Here is a 23,216-nt window from a genome sequence, read left to right on the forward strand (position 1 = left end):
ACTTTGCTTTATTTGTAATTGTGTAAATCTTTTCATATTGTAAGCCGCCTTGAGCATTGTTTTAACTGTAGAAAGGCGGCATACAAATAAAATGATGATGATGATGATGATGATGATGATGATGATGATGATGTATCTGAACTTCTTGGTGGCAATATAGGTGATATATAGATGCATTTGTTTTTTGGCAAGGAAACAAAGCAGTTCTGGCATGTTTCGGTGACTGTCATTACTCAGTTATTGAGCTGGCATTTGAGAACATTGGGTGCAGTGTGCGTCTGAATATCAATTCCTGGGAATCTCTAGTAAGGAGATTGCTTGAGGACTTCCCATAGGCATCTGGTTGGCTGTGAGAACAGAGTGATGGTCTAAGATCGACCTTTGACCTGCTTACATCACTGCTTACCTTACTGGTATTGCTGGTCTCCTTTCAGGGCCCTTCATTTGGCAGGAGGTGGATATTGCTGTACAGCCTGGATTCTTGTCCAGCCAATTCTGGTTGCCAGTTTGGGATTTTCTGTATAGCTGAGATCCAAAAGTGTTTGAAGCTTATTTTAAGAAAGTAGCATGAGAGGTCCGATTCCACTGTATTTATTTATCCCGCAGTTCCAGCAGTTTTCTTCTAGAAATAAAGTTTGCTTCAAAAGTTTGGGATACACCACCCCCTTTAAAAACTTGTGCAAATTTTCATTAAAACTTCATTTATTCCTCTTACCTTCATGGACTGACCCACAAACTTTCTTTCTTTTATTTGTTCAGGGCTGAGTCCTCTCTCTTGCTAATGGGGGTCATCATTTCTCTCTTCTACTGTTGGAATCTGAAGTGGGAGAATTGATCTTTCTCTTTCTTCAGGGACTTCCTGGGGTCCATCAAGATTATAAGATTATAAAAGCCAGCCAGCTTCATTAGACATCTTTGGAGCTTGTGGGGAAGTTAAGGTAAAGGTAAAGGTACCCCTGCCCGTACAGGCCAGTCTTGACAGACTCTGGGGTTGTGCGCCCATCTCACTTAAGAGGCCAGGGGCCAGCGCTGTCCGGAGAAACTTCCGGGTCACGTGGCCAGCGTGACAAAGCCGCATCTGGCGAGCCAGAGCCGCACACGGAAACGCCGTTTACCTTCCCACTGGTAAGCGGTCCCTATTTATCTACTTGCACCCGGAGGTGCTTTTGAACTGCTAGGTTGGCAGGCGCTGGGACCGAGCAGCGGGAGCGCACCCCGCCGCAGGGATTCGAACCGCCGACCTTTCGATCGGCAAGCCCTAGGCGCTGAGGCTTTAACCCACAGCGCCACCTGCGTCCCTTCTTGTGGGGAAGTTACCTTTTACCAAATGCTTTAGAAATGTTAATCCTTATTAGATGGCGATTAAAACCCTCTTTACTTAAAATGAGAAATGTCGGCTGCTCATTGTAATGTCATGTTAATCTTTCTAAACACAAAACACAGTATTACAGGCAAATGCATTGCCTTTGTGTCAACCCTTTTCTCATTGTTAGTATTCCCTTTCTCCCATTTACAGCTGTTATAAATGAACGGGACCCTTGTCCCACTATGCCTCACCTGACACAGTGACAGCCTGCTCTTCATAAATAAATTGTATACAGGAGCATCATGGGTTGTCCCCTGATGGTGAGGCTCAAGTATCATTGGTCCAGTCCTTGGAATACTCAGCCAATAGAGATACACCAGGAATGTTTTCTTTCAACCTTTCAACCTTTAAATGTAAAACTTTACTGTTCTGCCCAACATACACTGGCAATTAAAAGTACGGTACATATTTGTATAATGGTTAGTTGATGGCTTCTGGTTTTAAATTTGCACATGCCTTTATTATTTACATTTATCATTGTAAGCTGTTTTGATCATTTTTTATGATACACCTGATATGTTTAAAAATAAATAACATAATACCATCAGGCCCAGCAAAGGAATACATTCAAGGTCATTTAATGCAGACATCCTAGCCCATAACATGAGTTGCAGTAGGCTGTCTCACTGCCTTTCTCCTCCCCATAGCCTTGCAAACAAATCAAATCCTCATTCCTCCAAGGAAGATATGAATAATTACTGATAAACTCCAGGACAGATTGCACCATGCTTTGGAATGCAGTAAATAAATCAGAGGACAAGACAGTGATATTGAGAAAATTGACTGAGCTGGAAAATTGCATGCATTCCAAAAGCTCATGAAAGTGCAATGGAAAGGAAGAAAAATGGAAGCTGTTTCCACTGAGTGGAGTTCCTTAGTCTTCATTGAGTCACAATGCTGAAAGAGAGTCATTGTCATCACACAATGTTCAAATCCAAGAGCCTTCTTCATAAGCATTGCTTATGAAGTTGCTTCTGGGAAATAACATGAATTAGCTGGGCTTTTTAGTCTTCATACTGTGGTTTTTTAATGTGGTTTTAATTGATCTACTTTGTAGGCAGAGTATGCTCTGCAATCCAATCCCACTCACTCAAAGTTAAGCCCAACTGCGTTCAACAGGAACTTCTATGAAATAGGCTTAGGACTGGGGACTTAACATTCTTGATGCCTACAAGGCTCAATGGTTGATCATTTGGCTTTGCATACAGAAGGTCCCAAATTCAGCATCTCCAGAAAGGGCTGGAACAAGGCTCCCTGCCAGAAACCTTGGGGAGCCACTGCTAGTCAGTGTTGACCACTCAGAGCTAGATGGACCAATTGTCTGTCTCAGAATAAGGCAGCTTCCTATGTTCCCAAGGCTTTGGAACACACCTTTATTTGCTTGAAATTTGCTTAATTTCCCTTGAAATTCCCCATGTCTAAGGGCTATCATTGCGCAGCCTAGGTCCCATCCGGAAGAGGAAGACTTTGTTGCCCTTTCCTTTGTGAAAGTGATGAAATGATAAAATAACAAACACTCAGAACAGCAAATGGTCAGCTTGGCTAAGTAGATTCACTCCTGTAGCTGGGACACCTTTTCTAGCTAAGAAGATGCTTCACCACGTGTGGCAGCTGTATACAAAACCGTGAGTTCCCAGTCTGATCTCCCAACTGCTTGCTTATCTGAGCATCTAGATTATTCTGCTCTTCCCTATAAGTCATGTGTGGCCTAGGGGTGGCCCACTTTTGGCCAAGGGAGTCAGACCTTTGCCTCCCTGCACAGACCAGCTTTGATGGGTAGGTGGGTCGTGATGGTGTCAGCTGTCATGTTGGCATCAGCTGACTGATAGCAGACCCCTACAGTCTTCCCACCCAACACTCTGACAGTCCTGGATCATTCTGGGTGGCCCAAACTAACCCAGGATGATCTAGAGTTATCTTGACCCAACTCAGGTCAAGCACCAATTTCCTTGAATCAGCCCTATTTTATTTTTTATTTTTTTATTAAAATTTTTATTATATTTTCAGTTTACAGAAAAGAAAAAGAAGGACAAACCAGAAAAAAGAAAGAAAGAAAAACAATCCAACTTTCAAAATACATTTTTAGGTTACTAACTGGACTTCCCCACATCTCCCTCACCCTGCGTTCTTTACAATAAACATATCAGCAAATTATTACCTTGTTTCGTATCTTATTTATATCTTTCAGAGTGTTTTACTTCTAAATTTAAAGTACCTTTTGTCAAATATTTATACCTTAAGATAGTACATAAAATAACTTTAAATTTCAACTTTTTCTTACTTATAACTTAACTTTCTATTTTCCTAATCTAATTGCAGGAGCTAAAATTTCCAAGTCATGCAGATTCTTAACATTCATACAACTTATAATGTTTTTGTAAATAGTCCTTAAATTTCTTCCAGTCCTCTTCCATTGTCTCTTCTCCCAGATCTCGGATTCTGCCAGTCATTTCAGCCAGTTCCATATAGTCCATCCATGGACTGGATGGAATCAGCCCTATTTTAAAGGGCCATCCTTACCATCACTGACCCTTGCCCAATATACCCATAATACCTCATCGTGTCTCATAAGGGTTGTTTTTTTTTAAAAGACCTTTTGACCTGTGAAAAGAAGAAAAGAGATTGTTTAAGAGCTATGGGAGATGTCTTGTGATGAAAGTTCTTAATAGCCTCGACCTGCTAAGTTTTATTGGAAAAGGTCAAGTGGTGGCTTGACCGAGGGGTGAGCTCTTACATAAAGGATGAACACAAAAGGTCCCATTTGCTCTGATTAAAGCGAAATCCTGGCACTTTCCCCAACTGAGCTTGTTCAGTCAATGCTGGATGTAAGGAGAATGCACAGAGTGCACAGACTGTGATGGAGGTTTGAAATCCCATGGATGAATGACTGGGTTGAGAAACAAAGTGCAGCAATCTCCCTCTTTGAAACAGGTGAGAAGCAGTCCTGTCACAGAATGCAGAGTGAAGATTTGAAGCCCCCCTAGCATTTTCTTTTGTTGTTTACATTTATATCCTACCTTTCCTCCATAGCTCGATACTTCCCCTCTTGTCCATTGTATCATCACAACGACCCTGTGAGGTGGGTTCATCTGAGAGCGAGGGGCTGGCCCAAGGTCACCCAATGAGCTGAGTGGGGATTTGAACCCTGGTCTCCCTGGTGCTAGTCCAGCACTCTAACAACTACACCACACTGGCAGAATGGGGAACCTCAGGCTCAGAGGCCAACTGAGGTCCCCCTGGCCTGTTCTGTTTGGCCCTTGGAAATGTCCTCAGACCACACACCCTGCTCAGCCACATCTTCCTTGAGTGTCATTGTTGTTGTTTGCCTAGCTGGAATATATCCTCGAACACTCTAATAGCTCTTGCCTGCCTGGATAAAGGATAGTGAGAAGCATGCAAATGTGTGTCAAAATTAGCCCACACGAAGAAAAAGCTAAGGCCAGAGCCATATGCTGAGGAAGGGTCAAGTAATGGTAGGGACCAGGGGAGAGGTGAAAATATGAGGGGGTCTTCTAGGGAGTTGAGGCAAAGAAATGGCCGTGATTAGGGGTGAAAGGATGAAAATCGGGGGGGGGGGGTGTCAAGAAATAACAGGCTGTGGTGGAAGAGGAATTAATAAAGCCTTTGGGTGAAGACTTGATTTTTAAAGAAAATAAGAAAAGCTAGCCAACCCATATAAAAGGTAAAATTTAGGTTGGTTGCACAGCCCGTTTTGTCTCTGGCCCCACCCTCCACTGGCATGTGCCCCTCCCAGAATGTTGTCTAGAAGCTAATGCGGACCTTGAGGTGCAAGAGGTCTCCGTCTCCCCCACACCCATTTTACAAGAATGGTTGCTAAAGAAAACCAGACTGTAAAATACTTCTAGAAGTGTCTGGTTCACCCCAGAAAGTATTTTTCATGAAATAGAGCTGAGCGAGGATGAGCTCATCAGTCCCTATTTCTAAAAAAATGTGCAAAGAAATTCAGCCTAAGGTCCCTTGCCTCTATCCCTTGCTCTTGCCACGCTTACTACCTAGGATAGAACAGGAAGGTGTACATTCCAATAAAACACAGTTAGAATGTCTCCTGAAATATATCAAGAGATCTCTATGTCAGGGGACTGAATAGGATATTTGTAATGGGATCAGCCCTCCTTCTGCCTGTCTGGTTATCTGCATTCGATGTTTGCGATGTGTTATGTAAGCACCATGATATCTGGCAGACTAGACTTCAACCTTTGTCTCAGGAGGAGATTAGCTCTGCATTGTACATGCAAATGTTTTATTTAAAAAGCTGGGCTCACTCACTCCACTTGCATGTCTTTTGTTAGAAGCTGCGGACCTCTTGGGGGGGGTGCTTGTGTGTGCATATGCAACCTTATACAGTGTCAAGACCATCTAGTTCAGAACAGCGAGAGTGGGGGACCTGTGGCCCTCCAAATTTTGTCATCCTGCAGCTCCCACCATCTCTACGCATTGGCCATACTGCTTGCACATTGCTTTCCCACCCCATGCATTCATCTCCCCTGAACCCAGAGCAATTCAACCAAGCCAGCTGGAATCAGAGCACCACACATTCAATTTTGTTGAAGAAAATGTTCCATTTAACATTTGGGAAAAGACATTTGGGAAAAGACCTGCCAAAGAAATTTAAAAAACATTTTCATGTATGCGACAATGGCGGCAAGAATATTAATAGCACAAAGATGGAAGAATGAGGAAACCCCGACTAAAGAACTGTGGCTAGAAAAATTGATGGACTATGCGGAATTGGCAAAATTGACACACAAACTACATGACAAGCATAACTGTGACTTTAAAGATGAATGGGAACCTTTTTACAAAGTACTTGAAGAAACAACAAAATGAACTGGACTCCCTTGCAGGTTTTGAATAAACATTCACAAACTCTTTATTGGTAATATACAGACAGATAAATTGAGGATCATTACAATTTTATAACATGCAGACAAAATTATGTACTGAGAAACCAGAGAAAGGAACTGAAGGAAGTCGGGGGGGGGGAGGTTTTTTTCTTTTCTTTTTTAGGGGGGAGGGGGGAAATAAGGGGGGAATAATGTGGATTATGTATGTCTGTTAAAATTGTTATGTTGGAATTTTTAATAAAAACACTCAAAAAAACCCCCCACAATTGTATTGTCAGTTATCTTGGTTTATTATTATTTTTGCAGACGCATTTCACAAGGTTTCAGAATAGAGCTCAGCTGCTGTTCAGGGTCAAAGGGTTTATCCATACATGTATCAGAGAGTGGGTTTGTAACATTTGTGGTTGCAGGACTGATCTAGCCTTGCTGACAGCAGTTCTTTGGCGTCTTAAGGAGATGTCTCTGTTTCTCAGCTCTGCTGCCAGAGGTCCTTTCAGCTGGGAATCTCAGAGGATGCCCTGAGACCTTCTGCATCCCTGCAAAGCAAGTGCTCTGCTATAGCTCTTCTCCTCCAGCTCTTACAGTACCCCGAGTGGCAATGGATTCTGCCCTGTCCATCACAGCTTGTAGGTTCAGCTCCTGGATTTGAAGACAAGAATTCACAAATGCCCAGGAGCAGATTGCCAGTTTTTGATTTCCCAAGTTACGGTACCTGGATGGAGCCATCAGGAAGAGTGAATGACAGATCCAGGGCAGGCAGGCAGGCAGTTTTATTGCACATAGCCAAAGGCTGCCCCAATGTACACAGAAACATTCAACAATTAAAATAAAATATACTGGATTGATACAAAAAACTTAAAACATTTATATTATCAAGACATTACCTACTCTAAACTATAAAAGTACTTTAATATGCAAGTTAAGACATTAAAAAATAAAATTTATAAGCTAAGATTATCACATGGCCACTAATATATTAAGAAATAATGTTAACTGATACAATATGCCCTTGTGAGTTCTTTCAAAAAATTCCCCTCTTCCCCCGCATAGAAAAAGACTATATATTTGGTAAGTTTAAAATACTTTACTTGCACACTCTCCAAAGGTCAAGTTCATGTGCATATCTATACAGCGTTTAGAAAAAGTTACAGACGCAGTAAAACTTGGCTGAGCATCAGTGGTGAAAGTTCCTAAATTATTGGTCTAGGAACTCAAGAGTGACTTTTAAGACCCATGCAGTCTGAGCTGCAGCAACCAGCTCTGACCTCCTCACACATTGAGCTTCTCTGGTAGATTGGAAGCTTCATCACCTAGTCCCTCCCAAGGGGAGCTAAGCCTGTCAGGACAGCTTACTCTATGGTGTTAACCCCTTTGTGCATTAATTAGACTACAATATGTTGGTTATATGAGACTGGTTAACTCACAATATTGATATTATATCTTAAGTATCTCTGTGTTAATTAATGCACATTAAGTGCATTAATGCACTGTGTCATTTTCACGTTAGAAAAGCCCTGCTGGATCAAACTAAAGATCCGATTCTTCTATCCTAGTGGCAATCAGATGCCCATGGGATGCCCATAAGCATGAGTTCTTTAGACTCTTCCACTAAAGATCTACAGCAACTGTTATTCAGAGGCACACTGCCTCTGATACTGAATGTAGTACTGTAGCACCCTGCTTGTGGTTAACACTTAGCTGGAATGAAATATTCAACGCAGCAATAGAGAAATTAAAATAATAATTTATTTGTCAGACAAATAAATATGAGGCACAGTGGTATATGGTTACTAAGCTCTGGCCTGGCCTCCTGCCATTCTGGCCAGCACTTATATTTCCTTAATCCAGCCCCCTTGCTCCTCCTGTGGCTGCCTCTGTCCAATCAGCCTGGTTGAAATTCCTATTGGCTGTTTGCTAGAACCAATCACAAAAAATACACCCATTTCCTTTTGCCCTTTTATGGGACACAAAGAGCTATCTATAAATGACAAATAAGTAGTAATATATCTTACATGTGTCTCAACAAGGAATCTTAATTACCAGCTCACCTCTTGCCCTCCTTGCCCTATTGCCTTCCAAAACAGATGGTTAATCTTGAATTTTTATCTTAAACATATGTCAAGGATTTTGAGTTCACATCAACATTGAGAGATCTCCTTCATTTGAAGGTTTCTAAACAAAAGGCCTGACAACCATATATCAGGAGTGCTCGATGGCGTCTCCTGTCTGGCAGGAGGCTGGGCTGGTGGCTGACTTAATTTCAGGATAGTTACAACTCTTACAACTATATGAAATAAGAATCTAGCATTTCTTAAATCCTTTGCATAATTATATTTAAGCTAATATATTTAATACATAAATAACCCTTTAAAAGGAAAAGAAATCTTAAAAGGATCTTAGTTTAAGAAAGAAACAGCTTTAGAAAAGACTTCCCAAAAATGTTCTCTTTCTGCCAGCCAGACCAGTTGCTTTTTCACTGCTCTTGACCTTTTTAACCTTAGGAAGAAGATATGGCTCATTTTACTATTTATCAACCCTTAATTTGTAGGGTCAGTGTAACCTTGGCTCTCAGCCTGTAATTCCCTTTTTACGACTTTGAGAATTGTTTTCTGCTATAAATCAGGGGGCCCCCTTGTCTAGGAGTAAAAACATTGCCAAGGTTCTTAGGCAGCTGCTCTTCTGCCTGGCATGAAACATTTGAAAATCTTTAAGCTCATTTTAAAATACAAGCCCTGATTAAACATATAAGCTTTAATAAAAATGCAAGCTTATGATTAGATGCCTCAGTACAGTTTAGGGATGGGGAGAAAATTGACTTTGCTTGCATTTAAAGGTGTTCTAGCTTCTTCTGGGAAGATGCAGCTGGTAGTTGGGGAGGTCTTTTCGCAGGGAAATGTGATACCTAGTTCTCCTTCCTGCCCGATACCCCACCCACTGACAGCCCTGGATCCCTTCAGGGCATCCAAACTGACCCACGGAGATCTGTGGCTGTCTCAGCCCAAGTTGTCCGAGGCCCAGTTCCCTCCAAACAGGCCTGATTTGCATTGGGATTCAGGACAAATCTGGTGCACAGTGCTTGTCTACTCTTTTATTAGATAAATGTGCCACATTTGATGTGGAGAGTACTGTCAGAAACAAGATGATACAGCAGAGGGACCACATAGGTCCTCTCCCTTTTATGTGCCAAAACCGAGCATTCTTAAGTTAATGTTTAAAATGGAATATGGTCTGGAGTCTGTCAGCACCCACCAGTGTCTGTTTGCCTGCCAAAGAAGCTTCGGTTTATCTCAGCCAGGCCAAGGATGCATGCCCCCTGCCCCACCCCAAAATTAATGATTGATCAAAAAAATTGGGAGTAAATAGATATAAGTGGCATGGCAAACTTTTCCGCCGCCTTTGTGAAGCAGCCTCTGGGAAGCAAACCGTGATCGTATCATCTTCCCTTTAAACTTGTGCAATTGTCAGGGGACAAAAATGAAGGCTGTCATCATAACCGCCTCGCTGCTCATGTTAACGTATAGCCATGCAATCGAGAGAGGTAAGGATTTTTTAAAAATATACATATGTACGCAGGCACACATTGTGCGTTGCTGCTGTGGAAACTTCCATTGGAAATTTTGGGTTGCCTCCGAAGGCAAAGAGAAAGGGTTCAATTTCGTTCTTTCTAAGACCCTGTCAAGAGCTTCATAATACGAGTAGAAATGTTTGAGAGGATTTGCTTGCGCTTGAACAAGAAATTGCTGTTTCAATGGGTTCGTAAACTACACTGATTGCTTCTGGTCCTTGCTTGGCAGTGAGAAAGAAACTCATTATCACTTGCTTGGGAAAGATGTGTTATGCAAGTGAATTTGTAAGAGTGTTGAGAATATTCTGTGTGTGTGTGTGTGTGTGTGTGTGTGTGTGTGTGTGTGTATGAATTGCTTGGGCATTATATGAACTCTTAGATTGTGTGTGCCATACTTCCACATGTATGTTAAAAGGTCTGAAAGAGACCCGTCCCAGTTCACAATTTCTGAAAATGATTTTGCTCACCTGCATGTATCACTGGCACCCCTGCTTATTTAGAACTTTGAGGATGGAGACCTTTGAACCTCTATGAACCATTGGGCCCATTTAATTAATAAATAAAACAATTTATAAATATTAATAAATATATAACATACAGTGGTACCTCAGGTTAAGTACTTAATTCGTTCCGGAGGTCCGTACTTAACCTGAAACTGTTCTTAACCTGAAGCACCACTTTAGCTAATGGGGCTTCATAATTGAAATGAATAAAATTTGACGCTCACTCCCATTAGCCCTGGCTAGCAAGACCAATCATTATTTAGCTTTGAATGTTTATTAAATTTGTTAGTCACTTTCCCAAGGCAAATTAAAGCGCTGTACAAACAAAACAAAACAAAAAAAACACACATAGATTCATTTAAACAGAGTGTTGGGAGTAAAAACATTCCACCCACTTCTAATAAGCCACAGACAGTTAGAGTCCTGGTTACAGAGAAATGTTTTGGCCATGGATACTGGAATCCCGCTGCTCGGTCCCAGTGCCTGCCAACCTAGCAGTTCGAAAGCACCTCCGGGTGCAAGTAGATAAATAGGGACCGCTTACCAGCGGGAAGGTAAACGGCGTTTCCGTGTGCGGCTCTGGCTCGCCAGAGCAGCGATGTCACGCTGGCCACGTGACCTGGAAGTGTCTCCGGACAGCGCTGGCCCCTGGCCTCTTAAGTGAGATGGGCGCACAACCCCAGAGTCTGTCAAGACTGGCCCGTACGGGCAGGGGTACCTTTACCTTTACCTTTACTGGAATTTGAATTCCAGCAACATCTGGAAGGCCACCGGTTCCTCATCCTCATATTATATAAATGTCCAGAGTCCAGGCAGGTATGACCATCCTCTATATGTTCATATGGGATTCACCTATCAAATCCATAAGCAGAACTCCCTTGCAAATACTTCCATTTGTACAATGGGGCTCACACACACACACACACCCGAATCCTCTCTCTGAGTAATTCACCGTCACACTAGATGAATGTTCCATCTGCACAAGCGTAGCAGATTAAATTAGCTCACTCTCCTCCCGCCCCAAGCACCTTGCACACTCCCAAATTGGCTCTGGGGCAGTCGAGAGAAGCACATGAGAAGGATAGCTCCATCCAGAAAGCTGATGTGCTTGTGCAGGCAGAACATTCATCTCTGCATGACATCAAATTCCACCCAATGTCTGGAACAACAACTCCCATCTTCCTTGCCCATTTGTCATGCCAGCTGAGGCTGATAGGAATTGTCGTTCAGCAGTATCTTGAGGGCACCAGGTTGGGGAAGTATGAATTTGATATCCCCTCTAAAGACCAAATAACAGTTTCCTAATTCATCCTAAAAAGAATTCAACAAAGCTGTTTCACTGAAACCTGAACCTCTACGTGCACACAATCCCCACTTATGCTCACTGGTGGGTATAATATTTTTTGTTGTTGTTGCTAATATAGAATTGAATTTAACAAGTGGCAAAGATTTCAATTGTAGAACTAGAGTTAAGCAAAAAGATTTTTTTTTTTTTACTATCTCCTGGTTTACAAAGCCAGCCACCCACTCAATTCCTCTACCCAACCCATATTTCCCAGTAAATACCAGTTCTGAAAAAGGATTTCTTTTAAAGCATTTTGACACAAAGGGAAAATATTAATTAAATATGAGAAGTAGTGGGAGAGGGAAAGAGGAGGGTGGAAAGCTCCTTGCAAAAGGGTGAGATTCCAGTAGAAAATTAATGTTGGATTAGAGAGCAATTCTAAAAGAAAGTTCAGCCAGGAAAGAAGTCTAAATGTGACCCCAACCTTGCTGCATTTGTAAAAGAATACCTCTTCTGCAATACCTGATTTGTTTTTAATATGCAAGACTATCTTTAATGATCAAATCTAAGATGGCTATCTGGAGGATCCAACATTGGCCAAGGCTGCTCTAAGACATCTTGAACTCCAATATTTATTTATATGCTCAGAAAATCAGAATAAATATTGGTATCAATATAGTGCAGGGATGTCCATCAGGTAGATCGTGATCTACCAGTAGATCACTGGATGTCTGCGGTAGATCACAGGTAGATCATTGGCTCCCCCCAAAGAAGTGGCTCCTCTAAAAAAAACTCAACATTTTACTTCCTTCCTGAAAAAAATCAACTTTGACCTGAACCCCAAAAAAGGGGGTAGATCACAGCCAGTTTTAAACTGAGAGCAGATCACAGTCTCTTGGGAGTTGGCCACCCCTGATCTAGTGGATATCAACAATCCTTGAATTTAAGAGATAAATCATAGAATTGCAGTAAGAAACCCTGGTGATCATCTGGTCCAACCCCCATTCAATGCAGCTATCCCATAGAGGGATCAAACCTGCAACCTTGGCATCATCAGCACCACTCTCTAACCAACTGAGCTATCCAAACAGGCAGCCTTCTAGCAACTGTTCAGATATAGCCTTCTAGCATTTGAACTTTCCGGTTGGCCTATCCCAATATGCCAGTTGATGCAAAATTGCCCCCCTGTTTGCCCTTCACCTCACCACTCACCTGTGTTAGAACACACTGCACCTCCAGGCATATCCTCAGAAATTTCTGATACTGAGTCCATCAAGCTCAAGTTTCTCCCAGTCTTACCTGGAGATGCCAGGGATTGAACCTGGGACCTTCTGCATGGACCTTCTCCCCAAGCACGTAGCCAAGCTCAGACATTGAGTGAAGGAATAGAAGTCCTTGGAATATAATAAGATGCCTTGGTCCCTCTAGCCCAGTAACTGGCAATGACTATCCAAGGGGTCTCTCCCAACCCTAACTGGACATGCCAGGGATTGAATTTAGGACCTTCTGAAGACAAAAGATGCTCTACCACAGAGCTGTGCCCCCTTCTTCAGTTGCTAAAAGCACATTTTATTTCTAGGAGTTCCCAGGGTAAATGCATTATCTGGTGGAATTCCAGTCACAAAAGAATGAACCCACCTTTGCCATGAGAATATTGCGCATTCCCTCTCCTTTTGATCTGCGTTCAGACACCGACAAGCTCTTTCTCTTAAGACCTTTTCAGCCATAGAACAATACAACTCCCCAAGGCAAACGAAGGTGACATTTTCACGTTGCAAGTAGCTAACAAACAGGAACAGGGAAAACACAGGGAGCGGATTAGATGATAAAGAGCTAAATATGCACACCGAAGAATTAAGTATTGAAGCTATTCATACTTTAAAAAAATGTGTTTTGGAACAAAAGAAAGGAAAACGCTGCAGAGTCTGCTTAGAATACTTCCTTTGCTTCAGCAGCACATATATTAAAATTGGAACAAAACAATACAAATAAGTTCTACCTCCGCTGTCAGATACAGTGACTGGAAACTGCAGGAAGGGAGACCATTACTGCCCTCACGTCATAGCCAGGCCTGCCAGCTTCCCATAAGCATCTGACTGGCCACTGTGAGAACACAATGCTGAGTGAGATTTGCCTTTGGCCAGATTCAGCAGAGCTCTTCTTATGTTCACAGTGTGAGTCCCTCTTTTCTATTATTATTCTGCAATGTTACTTTCACAGTTGGCTGGAGAGATGAAGCTGCCATATTCTGAGTCAAAACTTTGGTCCATCTAGATCAGTATAGCTCTGTGTGACAGAGGCTCTTGGGCTCTTACACTGGAGGACCTTCATTAGACCTTCCTTCTCCCAGAGGTGGTCAGGGGTGAGGAACTCCCAGTCTGTGGAGCAGATGAGGCCTGTGGTCCCTTAGAATGCAGCTCACCTCTTCCCAGACTCTGCAGGTGGAACGTTCCACAGGCAAGGCATCAGGTCTTCCACGGACTATGAAAGAGCAGCTTCCACCAGCCTGGCAACAGGAGAGCCTTTTAAGGATGCATGAGATTGTACCTGCAGTCCAGGGTATGGGAACAGTGTGTCCTATGGTTTGGGTGGCACTGTGATCTAAACCACTGAGCCTCTTGGGCTTGTCAATCAGAAGGCCGGCGGTTTGAATCCCCACGATGGGGTGAGCTCCCGTTGCTCTGTCCCAGCTCCTGCCAAACTACCAGTTTGAAAGCACGCTGGTGCAAGTAGATAAATGGGTACCGCTGTGGCTGGAAGGTAAACGGTCCAGTGCCGAGGGCCTTCTGATGGTTCCCTCACTGTGAGAAGCCAAATTACAGGGAACCAGGCAGAGGGCCTTCTCGGTAGTGGCACCCGTCCTGTGGAACGCCCTCCCACCAGATGTCAAAGAGAAAAACAACTACCAGACTTTTAGAAGACATCTGAAGGCAGCCCTGTTTACAGAAGCTTTTAATGTTTAATAGACTATTGTATTTTAATATTGTGTTGGAAGCCACTCAGCCATTATTATTATTATTATTATTATTATTATTATTATTATTTTCCGTGAGTTCTGGTTTCCGTCATGGTGTTCCGTTGCGCCAGAAGCGGTTTAGTCCTGCTGGCCATATGACCTGGAAAGCTGTCTGTGGACAAAGGCTGGCTCCCTAAGCCTGCAAGATGAGCGCCGCGACCCCATAGTCGTCTTTGACTGGACTTGACTGTCCAGGGGTCCTTTACCTTTTCTTTTTTTACCTTTCCCTTTGTTTCTCTCACAGTTGCAAGACAAAGATATCCTTGCAGTGTTTCGCATGTGCGTTTCAAAATGCACAGTTATCCTGCCATATAGTATGAGGGCGGCATTAGCACAGCTAGGCCCATGCTATTTAGGCAAGCTAGGCCAGTGATAGGGAATACAGTGGTACCTCGGGTTACAGACGCTTCAGGTTACAGACTCCACTAACCCAGAAATATTACCTCGGGTTAAGAACTTTGCTTTTGGATGAGAACAGAAATCATGCTCCGGCGGCAGCAGGAGGCCCCATTAGCTAAAGTGGTGCTTCAGGTTAAGAACAGTTTCAGGTTAAGAACGGATCTCCGGAACGAATTAAGTACTTAACCCGAGGTACCACTGTACTCGGCCCTCCAGATATTGCTGAACTTCAACTCCCATCATCCCTTGTCCTTAAACATGCTTGCTGAGGCTGATGGCAGCTGTAGTCCAGCAACATTTGGTGGGGAAAAGATTCCCCCATAGCTGAGCTAGGCAGTTATTGAGGGAGTTCCCCACCCCACCCCACCCCACCCCACAACTATGCTACAGATTGTTCCCCCTTACCAGGAGCTGCCAGTGGGGAGGGGCTATTTGCAGCTGTGTTGCTGCCACCTACTAGAATGGGCAGGGGGTGGCAAGGTCAGGGCAGTTTGAGCACACAGGTCAATTGGGCACTCCCATTGGGATGTCCAAACTGCATCAAGGGCTCCACAGCCCTGCCTCATCACTGCTGCAGGACATGGTAGCAATGCCATTGCCAGACCAGGTGCACTGCACTGCCTCTGCCAACTGAGAACTGGGGGGCCAGAGTTGTGTGCATGATGTCAGGACATCGAAGGAGCCAGGGGGTGGAGCTGGACATGGCTCCTCCTACTGCTGCCACTGGCTAGGGGCTGCTTCCCCACAACAGCTCCTCGGAAGCAGCAAGAGGAAAAGGAGCCGCCCACTGCCCCCCTCATTGAACATGGGGGGTGCCCTTCCCCCAAAATATTGGGGGTCCCCAAAAGGGTTCGGCCCCCAGGAGATGACACCCCGGCCTCTGCCCACTGCTCACCCCTGCCTCTTGCCCTTACAGGCATTTCTCAAGAGAAGCAAATAAATTATTTGCAATAGCTACACAACCCTAGGCGGGGATCTTCATCCCCTGTGGATCCAAAGGTAGATGTGGAAGGGGCTTTCAGTCTTACCCTTGCTTAGCAAATATAACGGGCTGCTTTCCATCTCGCCACTTCTCCCTCTCTCGTCCCAACCCCTCAGGAGCAAAATGTATAGATGGAAGGGGCCAATATGTATGGCGGCAAAAGGGTGATGGGGCAGAACAAAGCTCCTTTTCCGCCCCCTCCCCAAGGGCCAGGTTATGGACAAGCACACATCTCCTTTGTTAAAGGAGGAGATTGTCTGTCTACTTTGGAGAGGCTTCTTGTGTCATTGCAAGTGCAGCTCTCTGGTTATTTGGCAAACACATTTGTTCATTTGTTCCTGGGACAGAAGGCGTTCTCTCTATCGCTCTCATGCCCTCCCTCATTAAGCCTCAGAGTATTTTCCTGAGCCTAAAGACTACAAATTACATGGTAATTAATGCTTCAATTGCTCTGGAAAGGCAGTTGAAGTGATGCTCTGTTTTTATCAACGCTCTAATTGGATTTTCTTGATGTGATAAATGGAGAGGCCTCCACGTTAAGCAGCCAAATGTGTTTTCAAAGCCAGTAAAAGTTCTGGGAGCTTCTTCATCTGTAGCCCTCTTTGACTAAGCTGTGTCCCAGGCCTAAGCAACAACAACTTGTTGTTGTTGTTGTTGTTGTTGTTGTTGTTTGTATGCCACTCTGCATTTCACAAGGCAAAATAAAGGACAGTGTCTATAGCGTGCTCCAATGGCTCAATTTGCCATAATTTTGCCTGGGGACCAAAAATGATTTGCTTTTTGAACAGGTTGTTGTGTCCCAAAATACACACACTCCCCGTCCCCTATCTCATTATTGTGTTAAATTGAGAAAGGTTTGCAGGTTCTTTTTGTAAATGGTGAGGCAGAAGTGGGTAAGAGCTAAGCCAAATTTTATCAGCATATATTTTTTAGAGAAATGTTCTGAGATTTCTTTCTTTTTCTCACCCCTCCACCCCCCCAGCCCCGACCTCTAAACAAGACTGACTTCTGGCCTTTTGTTCTCATGTGTTCGCCAGTGAAGAAAGACCTGTCTTCTCAAAGCATCTTTAGCTAGTAGCTTCTGCGCCATTCACTCATGCAAAGAGATACTTAACGAAATTGGCTAGAGCCATTAACTCAATAAATGGATTGGTTTGAGCACTTAAGGATACCCTTCAGCTGCAGAAGCCCATCTTACAGATATAAAACCACAGGCTTGAAGACATCACACCTAAGCCTTTCCTGTCCTGCCACCAAGCCAGTGTGGTGTAGTGGTTAAGAGTGGTAGTCTCGTAATCTGGTGAACCGGGTTCACGTCTCCGCTCCTCCACATGCTGCTGCTGGGTGACCTTGGGTCAGTCACACTTCTTTGAAGTCTCTCAGCCCCACTCACCTCACAGAGTGTTTGTTGTGGGGGAGGAAGGGAAAAGGAGAATGTTAGCCACTTTGAGACTCCTTAAAGGGAGTGAAAGGCGGGATATCAAATCTAAACTCTTCTTCTTCTTCTTCTTCTTCTTCTTCTTCTTCTTCTTCTTCTTCTTCTTCAAGCCTATGACAATATTGTAAAATTGGTCATCTCTAGCCTAAATCAAGATTATCACCTTCGCAAAAATTACTTTTCACCTTAATAGGGATGTCCTATTAAATAATGATGATGATTTTATTATTTATACCTCACCCATCTGACTGGCTTGCCCCAGCCACTCTAGGTGGCTTCTGAAATATATAAAAACATAATTAAACCTTTAAAAAACTTCCCTACACAGGGCTGCCTTCGAATGTTTTCTAAAGCTTGTCTAGTTACTTATCTCCTTGACTTGGGGGGTCGCATAACTCCATACCCTCCAATGAAAATAGGGATGTCCTGCCATGCCCTCCAACATTTCTCCTATGAAAACAGGGACATCCTAAGGAAAAGCAGGATATTCTGGGTTAAAATCAGAAACCAGGACGGCTTCTGTAAATCCCGGACTCTCCCTGGAAAACAGGGGTACAGTGGTACCTCAGGTTAAGTATTTAATTCGTTCCGGAGGTCCGTTCTTAACCTGAAACTGTTCTTAACCTGAAGCACCACTTTAGCTAATGGGGCCTCCGGCGCAGTGGCATAGCGTGGGGGGTACAGGGGGGGGCCGGCTGCACCGGGCGCAACATCTGGGGGTTAGGGTTAGGGGGCGCAAATCCACGGGTTAGGGGGCACAAATTACTTGCCTTGCCCCGGGTGCTGACAACCCACGCTACGCCACTGCTCCAGCGGCTGCTGCGCCGCCGGAGCACAATTTCTGTTCTCATCCTGAAGCTAAGTTCTTAACTTGAGGTACTATTTCTGAGTCTGTAACCTGAAGCATATGTAACCTGAAGCGTATGTAATCTGAGGTACCACTGTACTTAGAGGGTCTGAAATTCTCAGAGTGGTTTAAGAATCAATCCCACTTCCCAGAAAATTCAGAGAATTGTAGCTCTGGGAGGCAACTCCTGCAGCCAAGCTGGTACCAAATGTATTGTTTTCCTTTCATTTGGACCACAAAAGCGAGGCCTGGAGTGAGGTCCTGTCGTCTGGGCAGCCCAGGAACCTCCATCCACACTGCTGAAGCTTGCGTCCCAGGGAGATCACTTTGGTGCTGCCAACATCACCCATGATTATTTGAGGGATACCATGACTGTTTAAAGTGGTATGGTACTGCTTAAAATGTAGAGTGCAAACGGGACCTGAGACGTTCTCCACAGCCCTGGCTAGCCACCCAAAGCAAGCTCCTCCCCAATTATCCTGTGGCTGCAGCAACTGTTTTTGTAGGCAAAGGTCATTAGAGCAGGATAATGACCCTGAGATAACTGTCCTTCTCAGTTGCACAAGACGGCCTTGACCAAACAGAAAATACGTGTGCAGGATGTACTAGTCCTATGCTAGATTGAGAAATCCTTGCAGGAATTTACCAGAAATAAAAGGCATTTCAGTGCCGGAGTGATGCTCACTTATTAAGCTGCAGATAAAAACAGGCTGTTGTTGTTGTTGCTGCTGCTGGATAGCATTTGTTCCAATTGCTGCCACTGCTACGCTATAAGATCTGTAAAGTCTCCATAATCTGTGTCTCCCAGTCCTTACTGGTGATGCCTGAGACTGAACATGGGACCTCCTGTGTTATGATGATGATGATACAAATTAAATTAAATTTGTTATTGTCAGAGCTGCCCAAGGTCCCAGCTCACAGAGGACCAACGCCAGGTCGTGGTTATATACAAAAGTCTTTATTGAAGTTCAGTTTTCATTCCAAAGCCATAGCGCGCAGCTCTACGTCTTAAACCCTAGACCGCCGAAGTTCCGTCTGAGTCTCCTCCCCCTAGACACCAGTTTAAGACTCTAGCCTTACTCCACCTCTTCCGTTGTTCTTTCCTCCTCTGGGTCCGTCTGCCCGCCGGGGTGTTGCCCTTTCTGGACTCTTCTGATGCTGAAGAGTCCCCGGATTCTTCCCCCTGCCTCCGGCGTGCTTTAGGACCTGGCTCCCAATCCGAGCTCCCTGCTGTCCCGCGCGCCTGTACATTTGAACTTGGCGCGCGCGCCCACCCGGCCACCTTCCTCCTGACCGTTACACTGCTCCTGTCACTGCTTCCCCCTTTGGGGGGGCTAGCTGGATCTGACTTCCCCTCCGTTCCCTCACTCAGCGATAGGGGCGTGGTCAGCCCTGACTCATGGGACTCTTCCCCCCCGCTACGCTCTGGTGGGGAAACTGGTCCCGATCTCCAGCTGCTGCTTTGGGAGTCGCTGCTGGCCCCTAGCTTCTGGTGCGTCCCTCCCGGGACCCCCCTTGCCCTGGCCATTGGAGCCCCCTTCTGTGAATCTTCCGATTCGCTGGAGAGGCTCATGGAATCTCTCGGGCCACTGTCATCTTCCCCTACGCTGCCCTCAGATTCTTCCCCTTTGCTCTCCATCTCCCCTCTTCCCTGTGCTTCTGCTCCTGAGCCCCTGAGAGTTATTAATTAAAATTGCATACTGTCCTTCATCTGTAGATCTCAGGGTGATTCACAGCATCAAAATAACATCAAAATAACAAAATAACAAAAGAAAAACACAAAATACATAAAAAAACAAGAACAAAAAAGCACAAACGAATACTACTCCCCCCCACACACACACACAAGCACATTTAAAAGGACATAGGATGTTAATCAGCCAAAGGCCTGGTTAAAGAGGAACATTTTTGTCTGGTGCCTAACGGTGAATAGTGAACTTCCCCTGGGAGAGGATTCCAGCTCATGGGAAACCACTGTGTTCTCATGTTGCCACCCTCCAGATCTCTCGAGGAGGAGACACACAAAGAAGGGCCTCAGAAGATCATCATCATCATTATTTTTAATTTGTATACCACCTTTCTATCTTGCAATACCCAAGGCGATTTACAAGCTGAAGAAACAAAAAATGTACATCTTATAACAATCTAATGCAATAGAAGAATGTGATAATAAAACATATCTTTAAAATAGGCAACCTCCATCAAAAAAGTAACATTCAACAATCATTAGAATATTATAAAATAATAATATCAACATATAAAAGTTAAACAGAAATCCACTCAACAGTTACAATAATATCTAAACTATAATCAATAAAACAACGGCAAGCCACAGTACATAAAACAATACAATACACATTGAGAAGCAGAGGGTAGAGCAAGGCAGGTGGAAGGAGGCCTTGCCTGATGGAGTCTCTCCCCTCACAGTTTTTCCTCCAGGAACAGCTCCCTTATGATGATCTTAAGATGATCGCAGGGTGGAGGTCAGGGTGGAGACAGGTGGTCCTTGATGTATTGTGATCCTGAGCCATTTAAGTCTTCATAGGTCAAAACCAGCACTGTGAATGCTCTGATTCTGTGATTCCTCCTCTACAAAAAGTCCCAGAGTTGTGCTCCCTTTTGCAGCACCACCGTCTCCCCCATGGCTACAATTCCAGAACCCAGTTAACCCAAAACTTTGTGGAAGAGTCATAGCTCAGTGGCAGAACATCAGCTTTGTGTGCCAAAAGTTCAATCCCCGGCATCTTCAGGTTAGCTGCAGTTTTCAACCTGTGGGTCCCCAGATGTTTTTGGACTACAACTCCCATCATCCCTGAGCTCTGGCCTTGCTAGCTAGGGATGATGGGAGTTGTAGTCCAACAACATCTGGGGACTCAGAGGTGTGTATTCCTGCATTGCAAGGGGGTTGAACTAGGTGATCCTCATGTTTCCTTCCAACTGTATGATTCTATGACTGATCTTCACAAAAGGAGAAGAAACTTTTGAAAACTTGAACTTGAAAGCAAAAAAAATAATACTTGCGGGTGTGTTGGTTGGATGGGGAGGACTAGCAAACAAATCAAAACACGGTATGTATCTGCAAATATTTGCAAACAAACCTAGACAGCACCTTAAAAAGCAGAGACATCACCTTGCCGACAAAGTTCCATATAATTAAAGCTATGGTTTTCCCAGTAGTGATGTATGGAAGTGAGAGCTGGACCATAAAGAAGGCTGATTGCCGAAGAATTGATGCTTTTGAATTATGGTGCTGGAGGAGACTCTTGAGAGTCCCATGGACTGCAAGAAGATCAAACCTATCCATTCTGAAGGAAATCAGCCCTGAGTGCTCACTGGAAGGACAGATCCTGAAGCTGAGGCTCCAAGACTTTGGCCACCTCATGAGAAGATAAGACTCCCTGGAAAAGACCCTGATGCTGGGAAAGATGGAGGGCACAAGGAGAAGGGGACGGCAGAGGACGAGATGGTTGGACAGTGTTCTCGAAGCTACCAGCATGAGTTTGACCAAACTGCGGGAGGCAGTGGAAGACAGGAGTGCCTGGCGTGCTCTGGTTCATGGGGTCACAAAGAGTTGGACACAACTAAATGACTTGTTGTTAGCTGCCCTGAGCCCGGCTTCGGCTGGGGAGGGCGGGATATAAATAATAATAATAATAATAATAATAATAATAATAATAATTAAACAACACATCTGCAAATATAGCCCAGGTTTCGATTCAAACAGTCTTTTCAGGAGAGAAATACTCCATGGAATTGAATGTAAAAGTGGATGCAAAAGCCACCACCGTTTCCCCCAGATTCCCCACTTGCATTTAAACCGATGGCCGTCTCTCCGGAGGCCGAGCCGGCACACTTATGCAGCTACTCGGTGAGATTAGCTATTCATTAATAAGCCCTTCAGCACAAATGGAAGCTACGTGAGTTGCAATATTCTCTTTTGAGGTTTCATAATGGAGACGCAGTATGTTATGTCATTGGAATCATATTGACTTCTGTATGTTTCTCCGGGATATTTCCAGCCAGAACAATATCCGCTAGCAAATCCTCGCTCTTTCAACAATGTGCGTCACAATAGTGCCCTCTTCGGGTTCTTACCAGAACAGAAATCTCCTTCTTCCTTTTGTTAACAGGCAAGGGGCAAGAGAAGCAACAGGATAGTCTAGACCCCAAACCAGCCTGATAAGGCACATCTGTTAAGTGCGGGGTTCTCAGAGTGGGCCGTACCACCCCCCTGTGGGGCAGTGCAATTACCTGGGAGGGGGCGCTAAGAGGCAGGGGGCACTGAAGGTGTAAAGGACTATGAGACTTCGAAAAGCTGGTATTACTGAATCAAGTTCATCAGTTTTGTTGAATGAATTAAACTAAATAATCTTAACTGGATTTTCAATCAATGTGCACCCAATTGTTACTGTCTTGAATTTCATTGTGTTATTGTCTTCCTTAGTGGGTTGTGCAAAGTGCTATTTTGAATTATGGTAGGAGGCATATGGTAGGAGGCATGCAAACATGCGCTGGATTATGGAGAAAGCTAGAGAGTTCCAGAAAGACATCTACTTCTGCTTCAGTCAATGTGCAAAAGCCTTTGACTGTGTCGACCACAGCAAACTATGGCAAGTTCTTAAAGAAATGGGAGTGCCTGATCACCTCATCTGTCTCCTGAGAAATCTCTATGTGGGACAAGAAGCTACAGTTAGAACTGGATATGGAACAGCTGATTGGTTCAAAATTGGGAAAGGAGTACGGCAAGGCTGTATATTGTCCCCCTGCTTATTTAACTTATATGCAGAATTCATCATGCGAAAGGCTGGGCTGGATGAATCCCAAGCCGGAATAAATATCAACAACCTCAGATATGCAGATGACACAACCTTGATGGCAGAAAGTGAGGAGGAATTAAAGAACCTTTTAATGAGGGTGAAAGAGGAGAGCACAAAATATGGTCTGAAGCTC

The 23,216-nt window shown here is 44.2% G+C and overlaps 1 protein-coding gene and 2 long non-coding RNA genes across 3 annotated transcripts in view; 1 reads left to right on the forward strand and 2 right to left on the reverse strand.

Annotated features, from left to right (window-relative positions):
* Positions 1-23,216, reverse strand: part of LOC307224416 — a 164,464-nt gene that overhangs the window by 67,410 nt on the left and 73,838 nt on the right. The window lies entirely within an intron of this gene.
* LOC307223835 lies at positions 6,498-7,506 on the reverse strand. Its single transcript, XR_013842290.1, has 2 exons — positions 7,324-7,506; positions 6,498-7,021 (listed from the first exon to the last, which is right to left on the reverse strand). It is a non-coding gene; the product is annotated as an uncharacterized lncRNA (long non-coding RNA).
* Positions 9,611-23,216, forward strand: part of GC (GC vitamin D binding protein) — a 41,041-nt gene continuing 27,435 nt past the window's right edge. The window contains exon 1 of the mRNA XM_079990962.1: positions 9,611-9,769. Within this exon, the coding sequence (XP_079847088.1) occupies positions 9,706-9,769 (64 nt within the window). The 5' untranslated portion in view covers positions 9,611-9,705. The remainder of the gene's footprint in view (positions 9,770-23,216) is intronic.

The sequence above is a fragment of the Podarcis cretensis genome, assembly GCF_951804945.1.
Source record: "Podarcis cretensis genome assembly, chromosome: 9".
NCBI lineage: Eukaryota > Metazoa > Chordata > Lepidosauria > Squamata > Lacertidae > Podarcis > Podarcis cretensis.